A 17,964-nucleotide genomic window follows, 5' to 3' on the forward strand; every position below is an offset into this window, starting at 1 on the left:
GCGAAGGTTATTTATTTATAATAGGTTATTTGATAATTGTTTATTATCAAAACATTTTTGCAAAAAGTGGGTAAATTGAGTAAATTAACTGATAAAACATGAATTAATGATAACATAAAAAAAATATTTTGTAAAAAAAAAAAAAAAAAAAAAACTTTTTTTTTCCTTTTTTTTCCCTCAAATTCACCAAAAAATCTGGCGACCCCCCAAAATTATTTGGCGACCCCCCTGGGGGTCGCGACCCCCAGGTTGAGAACCACTGGTCTACAATGCTACATCGACACGTTGTGAGCTTGTAGATTGGCTATTTGAAACATTTGAAAATGTTTTTTAAAATAGTAAAAAAAAAAAAAAGGCAAAGAAGTTTAGGGGTAATAGGTAAGGCACCGCCGAAAATAGGGACATGGGCCTATTACCCATTAAAACCGGGAAAGCATCTGTGTCATTTTTGGCTATTCAAAAATTGCAGATATACAAGCACGCAACATCTGCTATTTTTGAACATTTTTGAAAAATCTTGAAAGTGTGAGAACTACTGATTTAGAAAGCATTTGTAGAACCGGCCTCAGGTCTTAATGGGTTTAGGTTATCAGAGATAGACCCGTGCAGCCTGATGATAAACATAGCCTGGAGGAACGAGTGCTTTGTGATTGACCAGTCCGTTTCTAGGCTCCAACCAGCGGACTAATCCTATAACTCTGGTCCCCACAATCGATCATTCCCGTAAATACAATGCTGTAACATTGTCGCTGAGAGACATTAGGGGTTTGAGGACAGCATAGCCCTAGGCCACGCTGTAAAAATGTTCTCATGGTGAGGAAAAATGTGTTTTCCATTTAGCCGAGTGCCTTAACAAAACATTTATTTATTTAATCTCAATAAAATGTACCTCATAATTAAAATAAAAATCTACCAGCAAAGTAAAAATATTCTATACTTCAGTAATAAAATGTAAAACAGGTATCAAGAGGCAAGTCATCAGAAGCACAACTCCTAAATGGGCTGAATTCAATGGGCTGTCTGGCTTCAATGTGTGGATTAGCATAAAGTATGAGTCTGTATGTGAATGCTGGTTTGACCATATAAATGAAAGGTTTGTGTTCATATTGTGTGCCACTAATTAACTTAGCAAAACAGAAAATGGTTGCGTAGCAGTTAAGTTGAACATACAGTAGGTGGCAAAAGTAACAAAACATGTGTTTGTCATTGTATGTTTAAATGACAGGCAAACAGATGCCACGGTGGAACTAAAAACCACTGGAAAAAGTCCCAAAATCATATAAGGTCCATGAGAATCTCGTCCTCCATAACGCTGGAGACCTGGGGCATTCCCGGCTGTGCCACGGTTCCTCTCTGACCTCCAGCCATCAGCATCTGACCTTGAAGAGAGAATGATGGAAGGACGGAGAAAGGGGAAGATTTACTGATTGAGTTAAGTTAGAGGCAAGTTTACTGATATGAAAAGCCAGAGATTTGAAATTGGTGATGATTACTAGAACACAAAAATGACTCCTTGGGACTTGTGAGTTTGATAATTGTTAAGAGTATTTCTAGATTTACTTCATTTTGAGTATTAAGAGTATTTGTTTCCATTTCATTGTAATAGTGTATATTCTTAAAGGTAAAACCTAAGTAGAGAGCCAAGCATAATTGGGATCTGGCAACATCTTAATGTTTTGACAATTTGCAAGCAACAAACTACATTTTTTGTATTTTACTGACGTAATTAGAACTTCTACTTTTGAGTACGACCTTTCAGGAATCCCTCTCCACACATGGGATGTTTGCGTATACGGTAGTTAACATTCTACCTGATAGAGGCTGTCTCCACTGGCCCTGCATTGGAGCCCCACCTCCTGGCGCTGGATGTACCAACTGCTGCCCTAAACCTTGGTGAGGCATCATGCCAGGCATGTGAGACACCCCACCCTGCTGAGAGAGAGACACACACAGACCACAAAATGTTAACTTCTACAAATATTCTTCTTTTTATTTGTGTTTGTTTATGTGTGTGTGCAGAACCCTAAAGATCACTTGATACTCTGAGACATACACTGACTGGCATGGTGAGTTATTCAATGACTGCTGACACATGTAATGGACAATACTTATATAGTTATGTTGTGCCCTTACTGGCTGTTGTTGGCTGAGGAGTAAGCTGCGCAGCTGTGGATTGGCTCCCGGGTTCGGAAGGCGGAGCATGGGGCCCTGGGGTTGGGCTGGTCCGCCTTGAGCGACCTGGTTGGGCGGCGCACCAGTGACGGATGGCTGCTGGTTGGCCGGTCCAGCGGCTCTCATCGTCATCTGGATGCATGTCACACATGTAGTTTTAGTGGAGGCGCAAGTTCCATTTTGACCATATCTGTCAATATAACTGATAATGTGTTGAATAAAGAACTAAATAACTGTGGCAGCTCAAGCGGTCTTGTGTGGGTCATCATTATGTGTGACACTTGAGATGCTTAACGTAATGGATGCCAGCTGGTACACAAGAATTAATCCGTTTCTCAAAAAACCAAACATTATACAGACATGCTACTGTATGTGGTGAGTATTCAACAGTGAAAGAAAACAGAGAAAACACGCTGTTAAGTGGAAATGAGCTGTCGAAAGACTGCTGCTGAACAGTGAAGGAGAATGACTCATGGTTGTGTGTGCGAGTGAGTGTAATGGATTTTATTTGCAATATGTACTACCAACAACACCAGTACACTTCATGTTTCATACCTTGCACGTTCATTGCAACGTTAATGGCTAATTTATACTTTGTCGTACAACGGCGTTACTTAAAATCTTCTATTTTGGCAGTCGTGCGACGACAAAGTACAAATTGGGCTTAAAGTCTCACCAGGTTGTTCTGCCTCTGTTGCTCCTCCATCATAGTGACCTGACTAACGGAGGGCATGCCCACCACCACAGACTGGACACAGGACAGACCAGAGACAGGAAAAGGGGAGGGAGGAGGAAGTGTGGGGGGAAAAAAGAAAGGGAAGGAAAGGGTTAACAGCAGGGCATGCAGACATCCAGGGACACCCTGACCAGAAGAGGTTTGAACAGGGTGGCAATGCAGCAGCCAGAGGAGGAGCAGTGTTGAGAGAGGAGGGGTGTGCAGGCAGACAGACAGATGGGGGTTAACATTACCTGCTGCTGGACCTGGCCATGAGCGACAGAGGGAATGGGGCCAGTGGGCCTGTTGAGGAAGTTCTGGTTGGGGGGGACTTGGCCCGGTGGCATCGGACCCCCAGCACCACCCAGCTGCAGGAGCAGACAGAGACAGAGTCAGACAGAGAGAGATCATCCATTTATTCATTTATTACATTTGATTTGACCATTATTGACGTTTAAACATTTTACGTGACAGTTACTTAAACACTTTTGATTGACGTTATTGATCATGCAACTTTCATGCTGAAAATGCATACTGAACTGAACTGGGGAAAAAGACTGAGGCACAGAGAAAGAACTAGCAATGCATTCGTCCTCCAAATGTCTCTACAGAACATATATTCTCCTATGGATCATGCATCAGAAATTCAGCCCATAGACAGTTGGATAGTTTTGACTGTGTACAGTATATTGCCACCAAATACATAATTGGTTGACATAAATGTAAACTATAGCTGCCGCACAGCAATTGGACGAGGTAGGGCAAAACATTTGAGCCCTTCAGACATTTCCCCCCTTCCTACCTAAAGACTTTTTAATCAACACAATTTAAAGTGATACAATTACAGTTTTTATTGTAACATTTGTTTTATTTGAAGAGATTGTCAAACACGGTTAAGAAACATAATCTCTAGTCTCAAGTGTATTCATGCAGTAAGAGTTTTAATTAATCCCTCGGGTTAAACGTTTTTTTAAGGAAATCTGTCTGTCTGTCTGTCTGTCTGTCTGTCTCTGCTAACAAAGAGAGATTCATACATCTCTTCTCTACAGAGAGAGCTAACCCCTGCAACTGAGAGGACAGCATCCCTCTTGTAAGCACAAATTAAAATGTACCCTCCCCCTTGCAAAGTATGTAAGGAAGATAGTAAACACAAAACAACGTCCTCCATTCCTCTCGTTGAAATTTAACAAGCTCACTCCATACCACCCTCACTAGTCAGCCTAGAGCCTTTGAGGATAAGAATACTTCCATACAAATACATACTATATTTTGTTCCCTACCAGCTACAGTACAATATGCAGAATCAGTTTATATGCTACTACGTATATGAACCTTTCTCTCCTTAGCACTAAACATTTAATGTTCTCTCTTTAACTCAGTAACCTGAAAAAAAAAACTTTAATAGAGATTTAGAGCACATGTGACATTTCAGTAAATACAATTATTCCTGTGCAAAAAGAACAATTTCCAATCCAACTGCATAATCTGCTCCGGGCCTTCCACAGAGAAACATTAACTACGATAAATAGAAATTGTAATTATGCGAAGATTGTTCTTCATTAGCAATGCGCTCAGAATGTGTAATTGCGACAAAATAAGAAAAAAAGGTTTTCATTAAAACTTCTTCTGCCTTCCCTAAATCAGTGGTTCCCAAACAGTAGGCTGAGGCAAACTGATGTGCTGTGACACAACATTTACAACTATACAAAATGTTATGAATAACTATTTTATTTACTATCCATCCATCCATCCGTAAGCCACGCTTTCACAACACTTCCGGCGCCCGACGGGAAGTCTTGTAAAAGCACGGCTGACGGTCGAGCGCATTCAAGAACAACAAGTTGCATAATGTTCTCTCACTGTAAACATCAGATCTCTCCAGAAAAAAAAAATTACAATAGTATTAAAATGTGCGATTTAAACCAAGAATCATAGGGGCGGGTTTTAAACTGTGGCGGATCCGTTATGGAGTTTCTGTACTGTACCACTCGTCCTAGGATATCATAACGTCATAATAAAGGTAAGAATAACGTGGGGCGAAATTCTCCTTTAACTGAAGAACTCGCTTTTTAACACAATATAACTAACACAACTGCGGTGGTTGTAGTTGTTCTCCCTGCTCGTCTACTGAGAAATTGAGATACTGTGGTGGGGTATGACCACTAGTGGTTGACAAGTAGTACTGCGTGAAGGTCAAAATTACATTTCTCAGCTGAGAAAAAAAAACGTATTTTCATGTCAAGGACCACCCAAAATGATGTGTATTCGTCCTCGAACACCCCCCCCCCCCCCCCCCCAACTCAAATTATTTTGTTCCAGGGACCACCAGAAGCAAAGATTTGAGTAAAAAAATGTATGTATATATGTGTGTGTGTGTGTGTGTGTGTGTGTGTGTGTGTGTGTGTGTGTGTGTGTGTGTGTGTGTGTGTATATACACACACACACACACACACACACACACACACATACACATACATACACACACACACACACATACATACATACATACATACATACATACATACATACATATATATATATATATATATATATATATATATATATATATATATATATATATATATATATATATATATATACACACACAAAGATTTGCAAACATTTTCATAGCAGATCTACAAGCTCATAGCGCGGCATTCACACCACTTCAGTACAACTCACCGCTCTGTGCTGCTGGACCTGCTTGTGGTTGGTAATGACCTGCCGGATGCCGTTGACAAAGCCACTCTGATCATTGGGGATGAGGCCCATGAATATTCTCTTCTTGGAGGAGAACAGCAACATCAGCACCCGCACTTCGCAGGGGGACGTTGTGTGGGGAAAGTGAACGCATCCAGCCTGCAGGAGGGTCCAAAACATACTAGAGTGAGGCCTTGGGAGCCACTGTGATGCAGAGCATTTGTTTTAGTTTTCTTTTCAATATGTGTACTTCATATTTCAATTTCAACAAGTGTCAAGCTTCCACTTTGTTCAATCAAATTATACTTGTTTCAATGAAAACACAACTTATCGGATTCATACAGTGAATTCCAAAAGCACAAACCAAATACAGATGATCCAGACCAGTTAATGCCTGCAATTTCTCCATGTTATAATCTGATTAACATTCAATGTACCACATTAACAAAATCCTTCCAAGCAGCCAGTAGCCGTCTGGAACTGAATCAAACCAAAACAATTAATGCCCCCTTGAAAGTCCCATTATCTTGATTGACTTTATGTGATTCATAGTTTGGCCGTGTGCACCCTCTAGTGTATTCAACACAGCACTGCAGGTCAGTATCATTAGTGGGCTAAAGGCGCCTATGCAAGTACAAGGAGCATACAGCACACTGCCAATCCACAGTGGTAAGTCTTTGCTGGGGTCTGCTATTGCATAATTTTAGTCCATGTATGATATGTCTGGACTATGAATAGAATAGTTAACAGAGACAAACGTGCACTCATTCATGACTTATGTAAATTGTATTGAGGTGCAGACTGATGGATATGGGCATTGGGCAGTGAAAAGACAAAGGCACTGGGAGTTTTTTGTGGGAGACACACGCTAGACAACTTACAAAACCGTTGGCCATTATACGATAGAGGCCCTTCAGGGACTCCACGTCTTTATTAGTGAAGGTAAACTGGACCATCCGAGAGTTTCTGAAGAGGTGACCTAAGGTTGTCTGCAGACAGAGAGAGAGAGAGTGTAAGACAGAGAACTTCGCATCCTTCATGAATTAGTGATGCCTTTAAACGGTGATGCATCCTACACACGTATGAGACTCACCAGCAGCTGCTGTGGAATCAACTGCATGATAAGCTTCTGTGGCCACTGGTCTGTGTTTCTGTTATGGGATACAACACGGATAGAAAGCAATATTATACATACCATTATAAATAGTATGAAAATAAGCACCAGAATAAGAGTTGGTACTGATAATATCAGATTATATCGTTTTTGATGTAGCTCGGAAACTCACAGATTCTCTCCTTGATTGACCTGCACCTGGCATGGCAGAGAGCGAGTGAGTTTGGTAGCAGAATCCATAGACGAGGCTTTAGGCTTCTGCAGGAAGTATGAATACAGAGAGGAAGAGAGGTGGGTAAGGTGCCGAAATGACAGCCAGATGACAAATTAGTTTACTAAGTTAAGCTAAAACTATACACAGAAAACACACAGCTAACATTCCATGTCTGGGGGCTTTGATATGTTATTTCATTAGAATCTCCAAGCAGAAACCTCGCCTAGAACATGAGCAATTGTTCTGACAACCACGGAATGCAACGCTAGGAGGGTCAATACACCACTCCCACTGGGAAAATAACCAGCACCATTCTTCTTTGGGGCATCAATACAGGATCAATAATTAATCAATCCCATATTGGTCAGGCTTTCTGCTTGCCATTATAAATGTATTGTGCTAGGTTTTCTTCAGAAGACATATGGGTTATTCATGGTCAATGTTAAGCATGCCATGGAGGATACAGAAATGAATCCGGTGGGTAAAGACAGGTTCGGAATGAGCCTGATGTTCAACCATAACGATATTCAAAAATGTTAAGCTGAAGCATCTACAGTACCTAGCATTGTGTGGGTGGATAAAAAGGTTATCAAGCCATCACAAGTACCTTGTAGCTTACCTTGTCATTTATTGGGAAAACCTTTTAAGAGATTGCTGATTAAAATTAAGCCAAAAACGGAATGTATTATATTGACAAAAATGTACTCTGGGCCAAGCTAAGCCTACGTTGAATGGCATCCCTTGTGAGTACTTTTATAATCAACCATTTCTTCAAATGAGTTTTAAGTCTCTGGGGTGTAATCCTTTCCAACATTAGATAACTCTGGAGAAGAATCACTTATGGAGCTGAAAGCCTGCTGAGATGCATTGGATGAAATAAAGTGATCTCGTTCAACTCAGATTCTGCAGAACATGGGATTGAATTCCTTCTACTGTTATGCCACCAAAATGTGGAATGCACTACCAACAGCCATAAAAATGTGTGACTCCTTATCCTTCTTCAAAACCGCCATAAGAGAGTACCTGCAAGACCCCCATGTCGTATATGTTTCTGTACATATACTTTTATTGCTTCTAGTGTTGATGATTTATTGCATGTTATTGTATGTCTTTAAATGTCTCGATGAATTGAATACACAGGACTACAATGGAAACAAGCCCTTAGGACTTTTTGTGTTATCCTTTTAGCATTATTGTATAATTGTACCTCTGTACTATTTTGCAAACGGTTAATAAAGTATTCAATCAATCAATCAATCAAATTAACAGCAAGCTTTCATGAGCTTCTGGAACTCTGCGTTTGCAGAGGATAGATTTAGGGTTTCATTAGCCTCACACTCTCATGACCCCGTTATCTTGCTCAGATAATTTTGACTCACCAGAGAGGGGGAATGAGACTGTAGAGTCAATAGCAGCAATTGATCACAGCTGCTCACAACACAACTGCTTTGAGCTGGGCTGACAAGTGTCACAAGAACGCCATTAGCTAGTGTTCTCCTGAATCAATGTTGCCACTGTCAAATAAATCAGTGCTGACCTTGAGCTAAACCAATGCCAGTATGAGGAGGTAAAATTAATATGTGACAGGTTGTTCTTAGACTTGCTGCTGGGACCTCAGAAGTAGTGGTGATCAAATGCTCCCTAGGAAGACTAACTCCTCCAAGAATTCTGTTACAGAATAAATATTAAACGTCTGTCACTTTAGTTCAAATCTCTTCGTAAGTATAGTACATCCAAAATAATTGTGTCTCTATACGAGTGTAAAAATATTACATTATTAGTATAATTAAATGTTGACAGATTGTTACCTCTTGCCATTCAAGAACTCCACTCCATGCTACAATCTTATTTGCTTGTTGCTGTCCAATTGGATTGGCGTTGCCCTGTGCTCCAGTCACAACAGTCTATTAGGGAAAAAGGAGGAGTAAATAGTGAACAAGAATGGTGGACTTAAGTTAGGAACGTAAGACAGCAAATAATGTGTACTTCATGTAGTATGTACTATTGGTACAGTTTAGAAAATAATATACAACAACTTACAGAAGAGCAAATCAATAGCATATTTTTTAGTAACACTTACTAGATATTTATGGAGAGAAACGCATACAAGTACAAGCCTATCCACCTCAGGGCTAAATAAATTGTATCCCGTTATATTCATATAACAATAATAGCTAGTATAGAATAGAAATGTAAGAGTAAATTATCACTTCAGTCAGTGTTATCAGTAAACATTCACAATTGTTTCCCGTAACCATGTTCACAACACAACTAACTGCATTACTGGTATAATTTTCCATGCCTTGACAGTAATCTGAATACTTACAATCAGCTGTTACCATCTAAAACAGGCTCTAAAATGATCTGGGGACTATTGAGAAGGTTAACCCTGATCAATAATAATTGATAACACATCATAAATATGTGCAGAGATGGGCATATTACCATGCCAGGCTGTGCTGAAAGTGGAGTCTGTTGATTTGGTGCAGCCTGCTGCTGGGGAGGTGCTTGTTGCTGTTGATTGGGTGGTGGCTGTCCTTGGGGTTGAACCTGCTGTTGCTGTTGATTGGGAGGGACTTGTTGCTGTGACATCATGGGAGGTGTTGTCGTGGTGACTGTTGATAAACTAGGCTGACCAGATGGGGCCAACTTAACTCCAGCCACGGATGGGAGAGTTTGCTGGCCAGAGAACGGAGGACTTGGATTCACCATCACTGGAACTGAAGAAACAAAGAGCAACTCATGGCACTCAGACTACAAGATTCAGATGATCTTCAGTTGTGCCAATATAAAAAAATTGTAGACAAAGACCCAGAGAGTGCAGGCCTCACTACTCACATCGGCTCTTTTGGTTGTTGGCTGCCTCCACGGCCATCTGTGCAGCTGCCTGGGCGGCTGTCATCGAGGGGGGGTTCTGGACGGAGACAGATTAAATAATAACAATAACAATGCAGGGCAAAATGCTAAGGAAAGGAATTCAAGTGCCACTATTGCATGAAATGGAGCCAAAGGGCTACCGGTTACATGTACACTCTCCGATTAACAAATGGTTGAATTAGCAGAGGATTTCACCTTTTGGGGCATTCTTTCTATGTGTTGCTGCAGTTATTACCTGATAAGGATGGGCAGGACTAATAGAAGGAGGGCCTTGTGAAGCAGGTCCATGTGGCTGGTTGACAGGCAGGGGCTGAGGGGGCAGCACAGGTTTTAGAGGCCCTGGTCCTCCACCAGAAGAAACTGGAGACAGATAAACAGATTAAAATAATCCTTCCGGGGGTCTGGCATGTTTAGCCTAATGAGTATGGCTCACAGTACTAGCATTACTGCCGTGCCCACCCAAAGAAAAGGCACAGTAATCTCACTTGTAATCTAAGTAACATACAAAATGTCATTGTGTGGCTATTTGTTTTGTCAAAGTTACATTATAACAGTGAATTAAAGATAGGGCAACAGAGATAAGGCACCACTTGTGATATATAAATACTAGTCCATATCTAAACAACAATCTTTTTCCATATAATTATATGGAAATTAATTATTACACATTTTGAAAAGGTGACTCCACAGGCAGCAGAAAGGAACTGCACAGTGTGATGACAAGTAGAGGAAGCTGCTAGATTTAGTACACTGTATTTCCAGTACTTTGAGTACAATATTTGCTTATAAATGAACATTGTAAATGTCTAGCATTCAAAACCAGATACATTTCTAATGATCTGGCAGCCTCTACTGTAAAGGTTAAATTGAATGTATATATTGATGACAAAGTATCCATGTGTTTGTTTATAGGGTTATAGTTTAGGTGAGTTTACCAGGGTGGACTTCCTCCACTCCTGACATCACAAAACTGCTGGGGACGGGGCAGATTTAGCTGATCAAACAACCTTTTCCAGCATATTAATTGTTCATGTTGCCCTGCCTGTAACAAGACATGTATTGACCGCGGTATGGTCCTTTATGCTGACAAACTAAATATGACCACTAGCAGTGTAATAACAGCACAAGTCAGCTTTCTGTGTGTCATGTCTCAGTTCTCACCTGGAAGTGCAATGCCTCTGACTAAGACCATATGGAAGGGGTCTTGACTGTAGTCTGGATGTTGTTCCGCTGCCCCCCCAACTGGTGAGGCCTTCTCATAAAGAGCACGTAAAGCTGGCAGTTTTCGTGGTGCCACAACTGAGAAATGAATTCCTCTCTAAGAGGATGAACAGCTCTTGGTTAGTGCCACATGATCCATGTGTGGGTGTGTTTTGGTGAAATTCTCTTTTTTTTTTAGCTTTAGGCTGTCACATCATAAAATCAAGTAGTATAGTCCTTTATAGATTTTTTCATAGCCTAATCATGACAGGGTTTCTTTGCAGAAAATAGCTTGCAACAAGTCACAATGCAACACGTTGTGAGCTTGTATATCAACTATTTTCGTAGAAGACATTCAGTGCAGAAATGACAAAATTCACAAAATAACAGTCGTTCATGGACGAAAGTATTATAGGGTTTACTGGACTACACACACACTATCAAGAAAAAGCACAAATGAACATAAAAAAATATATATTCAATCATATTTTACCTGTCTGTGGCATTTTTAAGACCATTGAAGCATGAATGTAAGACTTTTTAAGGGTTGGCAGAAACCCTGCATAATAACTTGCCTACCAAATCACACAAGGTCTCAGAGGTCACTCACATCTTTGAGGAGTTTAGCCAATGTGTCTGCAGTGCAGCCTGTGTAGCTAACACTCTCCACGGCAGGGAGCAAGTATGGCGGAGAGTTACACAGCAGCACACACACCTTGTGTGTTTGACCTCTGGGGAGAGATTAGATAGAGAGAGAGAGAGAGAGAGATAGGGTGATGAATGTAAAGCTGTGGTTCTCAACTGTTTCACGTCAAGGACTCCCAAGTTAATATGTACATTATTTGGCTGCGGACCCGCATCTGAAAATATCTTGGGCCAGGGACCTCCATGCAAGATTTGTGTTGTTAAAATGTTTCCAAAATATTCCACCTATTTATTTTTTGGAAAAACCCTCAAGGACCCCTGGGGATCCCCGGACCTCACTTTGAGAACCACTGATATTCTCGTATCTTATGTTCTGGTGTATGCAACTCAGTCAAATCAGCCTTCAGTTACAACTTCTGCTTTGGCGCTGATGCTGATGGCCCTGCTTCTTTTCTCTGTCAAGCCTGTCGCTTAATCAACAATCAAATAATGTGCTTTGATGCAAGCTTCATAACTGGCATGATATGCCTTCTTCGATTCTCTTCTAGAGTATTGACAGCGAGAAGTTTGTAGAACTTGTGGACCGCCGATAAAAATAAATAAATACCACTGATTATGTTAACAGAAAAAAGGCCTTGTTTTATACACCTGATTGGAGAAGTGTATCAGCCTCAGGTCAAAATACCCAGAGCTATCCGGAGATCAGACTGCATGCTTTGGAAACGAATCCTGATAACACCCAGGCTTCCCAATATGATCGTATGGTGTCCTAAAGTCATTGCAATGCAGTGCATTTTTTATATCTCTGAATTTAGAATTCACCAGACGTATCGGTAGGTTGAGATCTCAAGTCGTCTGGCTAAGCGAGACTAACTAGCAGCTGACTTTTTCTCCAAATTGATGGGTATTCGGTACTGAGACTGTATAGTGAGTACTGTATGGTAAATCCCTCCCTCGTCCCTACAGGGGAAGGTATACAGTGTATACATGAATATTTGCACCACTAGACCAGTAGCGATACTGCTTTAAAATAATGACCAGTGGTGTGGTGTACAACAGAAAGACTAGCTTACATTTGTTCCCTCATCTTCTTGAAGTCATCAAAGAGCTGCAAGGCCACAGAGAGTCCCTCTGCGATCAGACTACAACTCTCTGCTCCACCTCCCATGAATCTGTGTCAGGAAAGATGGGGACATTTGAATTCTCACAAAATTACTGTTATTTTTGTTTTAATAAGGAGAATAAAGTTAATTCACAAGAGTGCTAGCACTGTAGTCAACTGCTGAACATTACATAACTTACTGTATGCTGTCAATCCAAGACACAAATTCGAAAGCCGAGCTGGTTGGTGCGTGGCATTGGACATACGACTCAGGAACACAGTCAACTGTGTTGAACACCACCAGACCATACTGTGTTCCTCCATACTAGAGAGAGAAAACAAGAGAGAGAGACAACTTACCAATGGCAAAAAGCTTATTTTCATGTTTAAAATCAGAAGCAGAAGACAAATAACATCAGAGAAAGAAGTGAGGAAATACTCACATCTCCACCAAAGTCTGTTTCTGCTGGGGGGCCTCCGTTGAAGTATCTGTTGAATATCAGAGTCTGTCAAACCTGATTCATACTTTGTTGCGCATCATGTCTTACACTGAAAATAGCAGATCTACACGCTCACAACGGACCACCGCGACGCGTTGTAAGCTTTAAGATCAGTTGTTTTCGGTACAGAGACACTGGCGCCAACTAAATATAAAACAGTATAAATCACCAAAATACAGAGACGATCCGTGCACACTTACTCAATAGCGGGCAAAATGTAATTCTTTCGGAGAGATTCAAAGTAGGGGCCGAGGTTTGCCGTCCCTTCGATCACAAACACTACATCAGCTACCTGGTTGGCTCCAGACTTGATTGATGGCTCCATGAGTGCAGCACCCGCCACCACCATCAGTCTAGACAGAGAAGGGAGAAGGAAGGCATATCATTTTTTAGAAACATCCTTGTTAAATTAGTAAACTCAGTCGCAATGAAAATACTGTCTCTTTATAAGAAGAGTACACAGTTGAATGCTCAAGTGTTATTTTATTCATTTATAACTCGGAGAGTCAGTGTGCAACAAATGTAACCGAATGTAACGTAACCAGGTTCCATATGGTTACATTTGAGTGAATACAATGCACCTTTATCAACACCCTGCTGTGTGTGTGTGTCTGTCTGTCTGTCTGTCTGTGTATGTGTACATTTGATTGATTGAATGTAATCTAATGTTTATTAGGCAAAAGAATGTAAAACAACACAGTTACATTTATAATGCTTTTGTCTAAAAGGTCCGGCCAAAAAAGTCCTTGCGGGCTTGTTTCCGTTGGGGTCCTGACTCCTTGAATTAATTTCATAGATAAATTAATACACCATGTGTGTAGCAGCGTTGTGTTTACCGTGTGTGGCATTGTGTTGATGGTGTGTGTGTGGCATCGTGTTGATGGTGTGTAGCATTGTGTTGATGGTGTGTGTGTGTGTGTGTGTGTGTGTGTGTGTGTGTGTGTGTGTGTGTGTGTGTGTGTGTGTGTGTGTGTGTGTGTGTGTGTGTGTGTGTGTAGCATTGTGTTGATGGTGTGTGTGGCATTGTGTTGATGGTGTGTGTGGCATCGTGTTGATGGTGTGTGTAGCATTGTGTTGATGGTGTCTGTGTAGCATTGTGTTGATGGTGTCTGTGTAGCATTGTGTTGATGGTGTCTGTGTAGCATTGTGTTGATGGTGTCTGTGTAGCATTGTGTTGATGGTGTGTGTAGCATTGTGTTGATGGTGTGTGTAGCATTGTGTTGATGGTGTGTGTAGCATTGTGTTGATGGTGTGTGTAGCATTGTGTTGATGGTGTCTGTGTAGCATTGTGTTGATAGTGTCTGTGTAGCATTGTGTTGATGGTGTCTGCGTAGCATTGTGTTGATGGTGTGTGTAGCATTGTGTTGATGGTGTCTGTGTAGCATTGTGTTGATGGTGTGTGTAGTATTCAATTCAATCTTTATTTCAGACTCAGGGTCCATAAAAAACAATACAATATGACACTTACACATTGCTAAATCTCTATAAAAGCAAAGAAATAAAACAAACAAAACAAACCATAAAACACATAAAACAAGAAAACAGTCCTTCTACAGCTGCTCACAGTCTGTAGAGGCTGTTACGCCAATGTTTCCATATCTTGGAAGAGAACCTAGTAGAACTCATGATAGGATTAATTAAAATCTTAATAACATGATCAACATTGTGTTGATGGTGTGTAGCATTGTGTTGATGGTGTGTAGCATTGTGTTGATGGTGTGTAGCATTGTGTTGATGGTGTGTGTGTAGCATTGTGTTGTCTCTAATTTCAAGAGACAGAGCTCTTAGCAGGGTTCAGAGTTGGGTTCATGGGTTGTATTTCTGAAACAAGAGCTGCAGTAAGGAGCGTCGATTCAAGTATTCCAGGTGATTGTCCTGGTAACCGTAACTGTGGGCCCCTGAGAACACTGGGCCCCTGAGAATAGTGGGCACCTGAGAACACTGGGCCCCTGAGAATACTGGGCCCCTGAGAATACTGGGCACCTGAGAACACTGGGCCCCTGAGAATACTGGGCACCATTGTTTTTCATATTTATTCATATATATTTTATATTTGATTTTACATCTACATTTATTTTACCAATGACGGGCAAAATACATATATTTTTTGTTTAATTACATTTAAGGCCCAATATTTCTATAAATGCTACAAATTGCTACAAAACCTGTGATAGCCAGTCATGTGGGGGATAAACAAGAAGTTGAAGGGTAAATCTAGGTCTGAAAATGTTTGTGCCGTGCATGTTAAAATCGTGTATACTTTAATACGACCATTTTCCAAAGCACACATTCGGTTTTTGTTGGGAAAAAACAGCCAATTTAACGTTAAGCTGCCCACAAGGTAGGTGCCCACACTGGAACCTGTATCCATTGTCCTCATCTGAGCCTAATCTGTTATTTTAAAAGCCAAGCCAACAATAAAATAGTTCCAACTATTACGTTACCTAACATCAGCTTAACGGATGCATTAGTTGTGATCATTCTCTGGTTAGTTAGAAGCCCGAACCTTGAGAAGTCAGCATATAATTCAAGTTAGCATTTAGTCAGTGGCTAACATTACAATTCAAGTTAGCATCAGTGGCTAACATGATATAGCATAGGTCGTAGTAAATAGCCTATAATAACTTATGTGGCTCTCACCTTGTTGCATACGGCTCCCAAATCGCGTAATCTGTTGAGTCCCAGTGTAAATCCAGCCAGCGCTACTGCGTAGCTAAAGAAACAGTTGTTGTGTTGTGACTGAAAGGAAGGCGGATGGAGCATCACGCTCTGCTATCGATAGTTCATGCCTCCTTCCAGTGTTGCCGGGTTTTGTGAGAGAAATAAGCAACCAGGTCTGGGAAAACAAGGCCAAAACAAGCAACTATATGCCACATGAGCACTTTAACGGAATTTTTTTTTTTAACTCTTGCAATACCATGTGCTCCCTGGCACAAAACATTTTCATGAAAATATTTGAGAACCACTGGTTTAAATAATAATTAAAACATTTGGAAACAAGCCCAAATAAGCAACTTCACTCTAGAAACTTTTCCTCCGAGGTGGAAAGACTGGTGACGCGAGGTTATCTAGAAACAAGCCCAAAAATTCGCGATCCGCAAACTACCAATATTTACAAGCACCTTTACAGGAAAAGAAGCCCAAGTCGCTTATAATAAGCCGACATGGCTACTGTTCATGCCTCAGTCCTCATATCCACAGCTGCCTGGTCAATCGAAAGTCGAGCAATATGGGACAGAATTGTAAACTTCGACTAAACATATTATTATAGTGAGTTGTTGTAGGTTGCCAGTGGTGGAAAGTAACTAACTACATGTACATTTTGAGTTACTTTTTACTAGAGTATACCAATTTTCATTACTTTTACTTCTACTCCACTTCATCTCAGAGGCAAATATTGTACTTTTTACTTCACTACAATTATTTTAAAACTTTAGTTACTAGTTACTTTGTAGATATACATTTTTATATTATAAAAATACATTAACCACTTTAGCCCTATTTTATACATAGGTGTTTTTGAAAATAGCTGATCTACAAGCTCACAATGTGTCACGATGAAGCATTGTGAGCTTGTAGATCTGCTATTTTCAAACATTTTTAGTGCTTTTACTTTTGGTACATTGTACTTTTACTCAAGTAACATTTTGTACAAAGGCCTTTTACTTGTAAGAGTATTTTTATATTGAGATATTGCTACTTTTTTATCTGAGTACATCTTCCACCACTGTAGGTTGCAAATATTTGGAACTTTTGGTTTAGCCCACTGTTCTACTACGCATAGTGTCAGTGTTTTTTGCAGATGTCCAGCAGATGTCAGCAAATATCTACCTCAGTAAACGCTTCTGTTCCATCATGGCTGAGATAAGGTTATTATGGTCTGTAGCTTAAAAAGCCCTTATCAATGTTGGGTCTGGGGATCATCATGGGTCCTTGAGGAGGGGGTTCCAGTTGTTGCCCGGCTAATTGATTGCATCTTCACCATTAAGGTAGGCTATTACATGTAAATACTAGAAAGAATAAGTGGCTATTTTGATCTGAGTTCTGTTCCTCTGTTATCTCTGCTACTACACATTGTAAATGAATTCTGAGCCAAACGGGAGATTATATTGGACCAAATTGTGTAACAAAAAAAAAGTTTTTGTGTTCCAGAGATTTAAAAACAAAACAAAAAACTAATCTTATCAAATGAGGGTCTGTGGCCTACATATCAAATTAGGGGGTCCTTTAAATTAAAAAGGTTGTATCACTGCTCTATTGCATATGGAGACGTCAACAGTCTATAAAGATTGAGCCTACAATTACTCTAGAAAGATCTGATTTGATTTGTACCCCTTTATCTGAAAGGATATGCATTGCCCCGCATCTTGGAGTTTCTGATGTCGAAATATCAGTGTTTTTGAAGCATGATCTGTGCTGTCAAATACTGTAGTAGTTGGCCTAAAGATTTGCCAAACCACATAGTTTCATTTATTCTATAACCTTTCTCTCCAAGACGAGTCCCTCCCCTCCAAACCCCTTTACACTGAACTACACGAGCGCAATTACCAGAGCAGCCATGAGCAAGCTAACCTGCTGTCAAATCAGCACAATAAGCCAGCATCTAACTGGCGGTCTGAACACAACAGCACTGTGTTTCTGTGGTCCAACAATAGCCTCTATTCCCCCGTGGCAGCGGCAGCCAGTGCAGCACAGTGCTCAGCGAAGGGCTTCAGACCCAAAACC

General features: G+C 40.6%; 1 protein-coding gene across 3 annotated transcripts; it reads right to left on the reverse strand.

Annotated features, from left to right (window-relative positions):
• Positions 1 to 845: 845 nt before the first annotated feature.
• Positions 846 to 16,022, reverse strand: med25 (mediator complex subunit 25). Of its 3 annotated transcripts, XM_084072052.1 has the most exons (21): positions 15,880 to 16,022; positions 15,684 to 15,745; positions 13,440 to 13,592; positions 13,183 to 13,228; positions 12,940 to 13,064; positions 12,711 to 12,809; positions 11,603 to 11,723; positions 10,954 to 11,110; positions 10,028 to 10,152; positions 9,754 to 9,829; positions 9,361 to 9,635; positions 8,724 to 8,819; positions 6,874 to 6,959; positions 6,681 to 6,738; positions 6,469 to 6,576; positions 5,570 to 5,746; positions 3,142 to 3,255; positions 2,849 to 2,920; positions 2,134 to 2,304; positions 1,812 to 1,932; positions 846 to 1,379 (listed from the first exon to the last, which is right to left on the reverse strand). In XM_084072052.1, exons 3-21 carry the CDS (start codon positions 13,586 to 13,588, stop codon positions 1,276 to 1,278), a joined length of 2,280 nt encoding a protein of 759 aa, XP_083928178.1. In that variant the 5' UTR covers positions 13,589 to 13,592; positions 15,684 to 15,745; positions 15,880 to 16,022; the 3' UTR covers positions 846 to 1,275. The 3 variants fall into 3 exon arrangements, with proteins under 3 accessions (XP_083928178.1, XP_083928177.1, XP_083928179.1); XM_084072051.1 differs by lacking the exon at positions 15,684 to 15,745; XM_084072053.1 differs by lacking the exons at positions 2,849 to 2,920; positions 15,684 to 15,745.
• Positions 16,023 to 17,964: the final 1,942 nt, after the last annotated feature.

Source organism: Gymnoscopelus microlampas (genome assembly GCF_963454915.1).
Source record: "Gymnoscopelus microlampas genome assembly, chromosome: 11".
Lineage (NCBI taxonomy): Eukaryota > Metazoa > Chordata > Actinopteri > Myctophiformes > Myctophidae > Gymnoscopelus > Gymnoscopelus microlampas.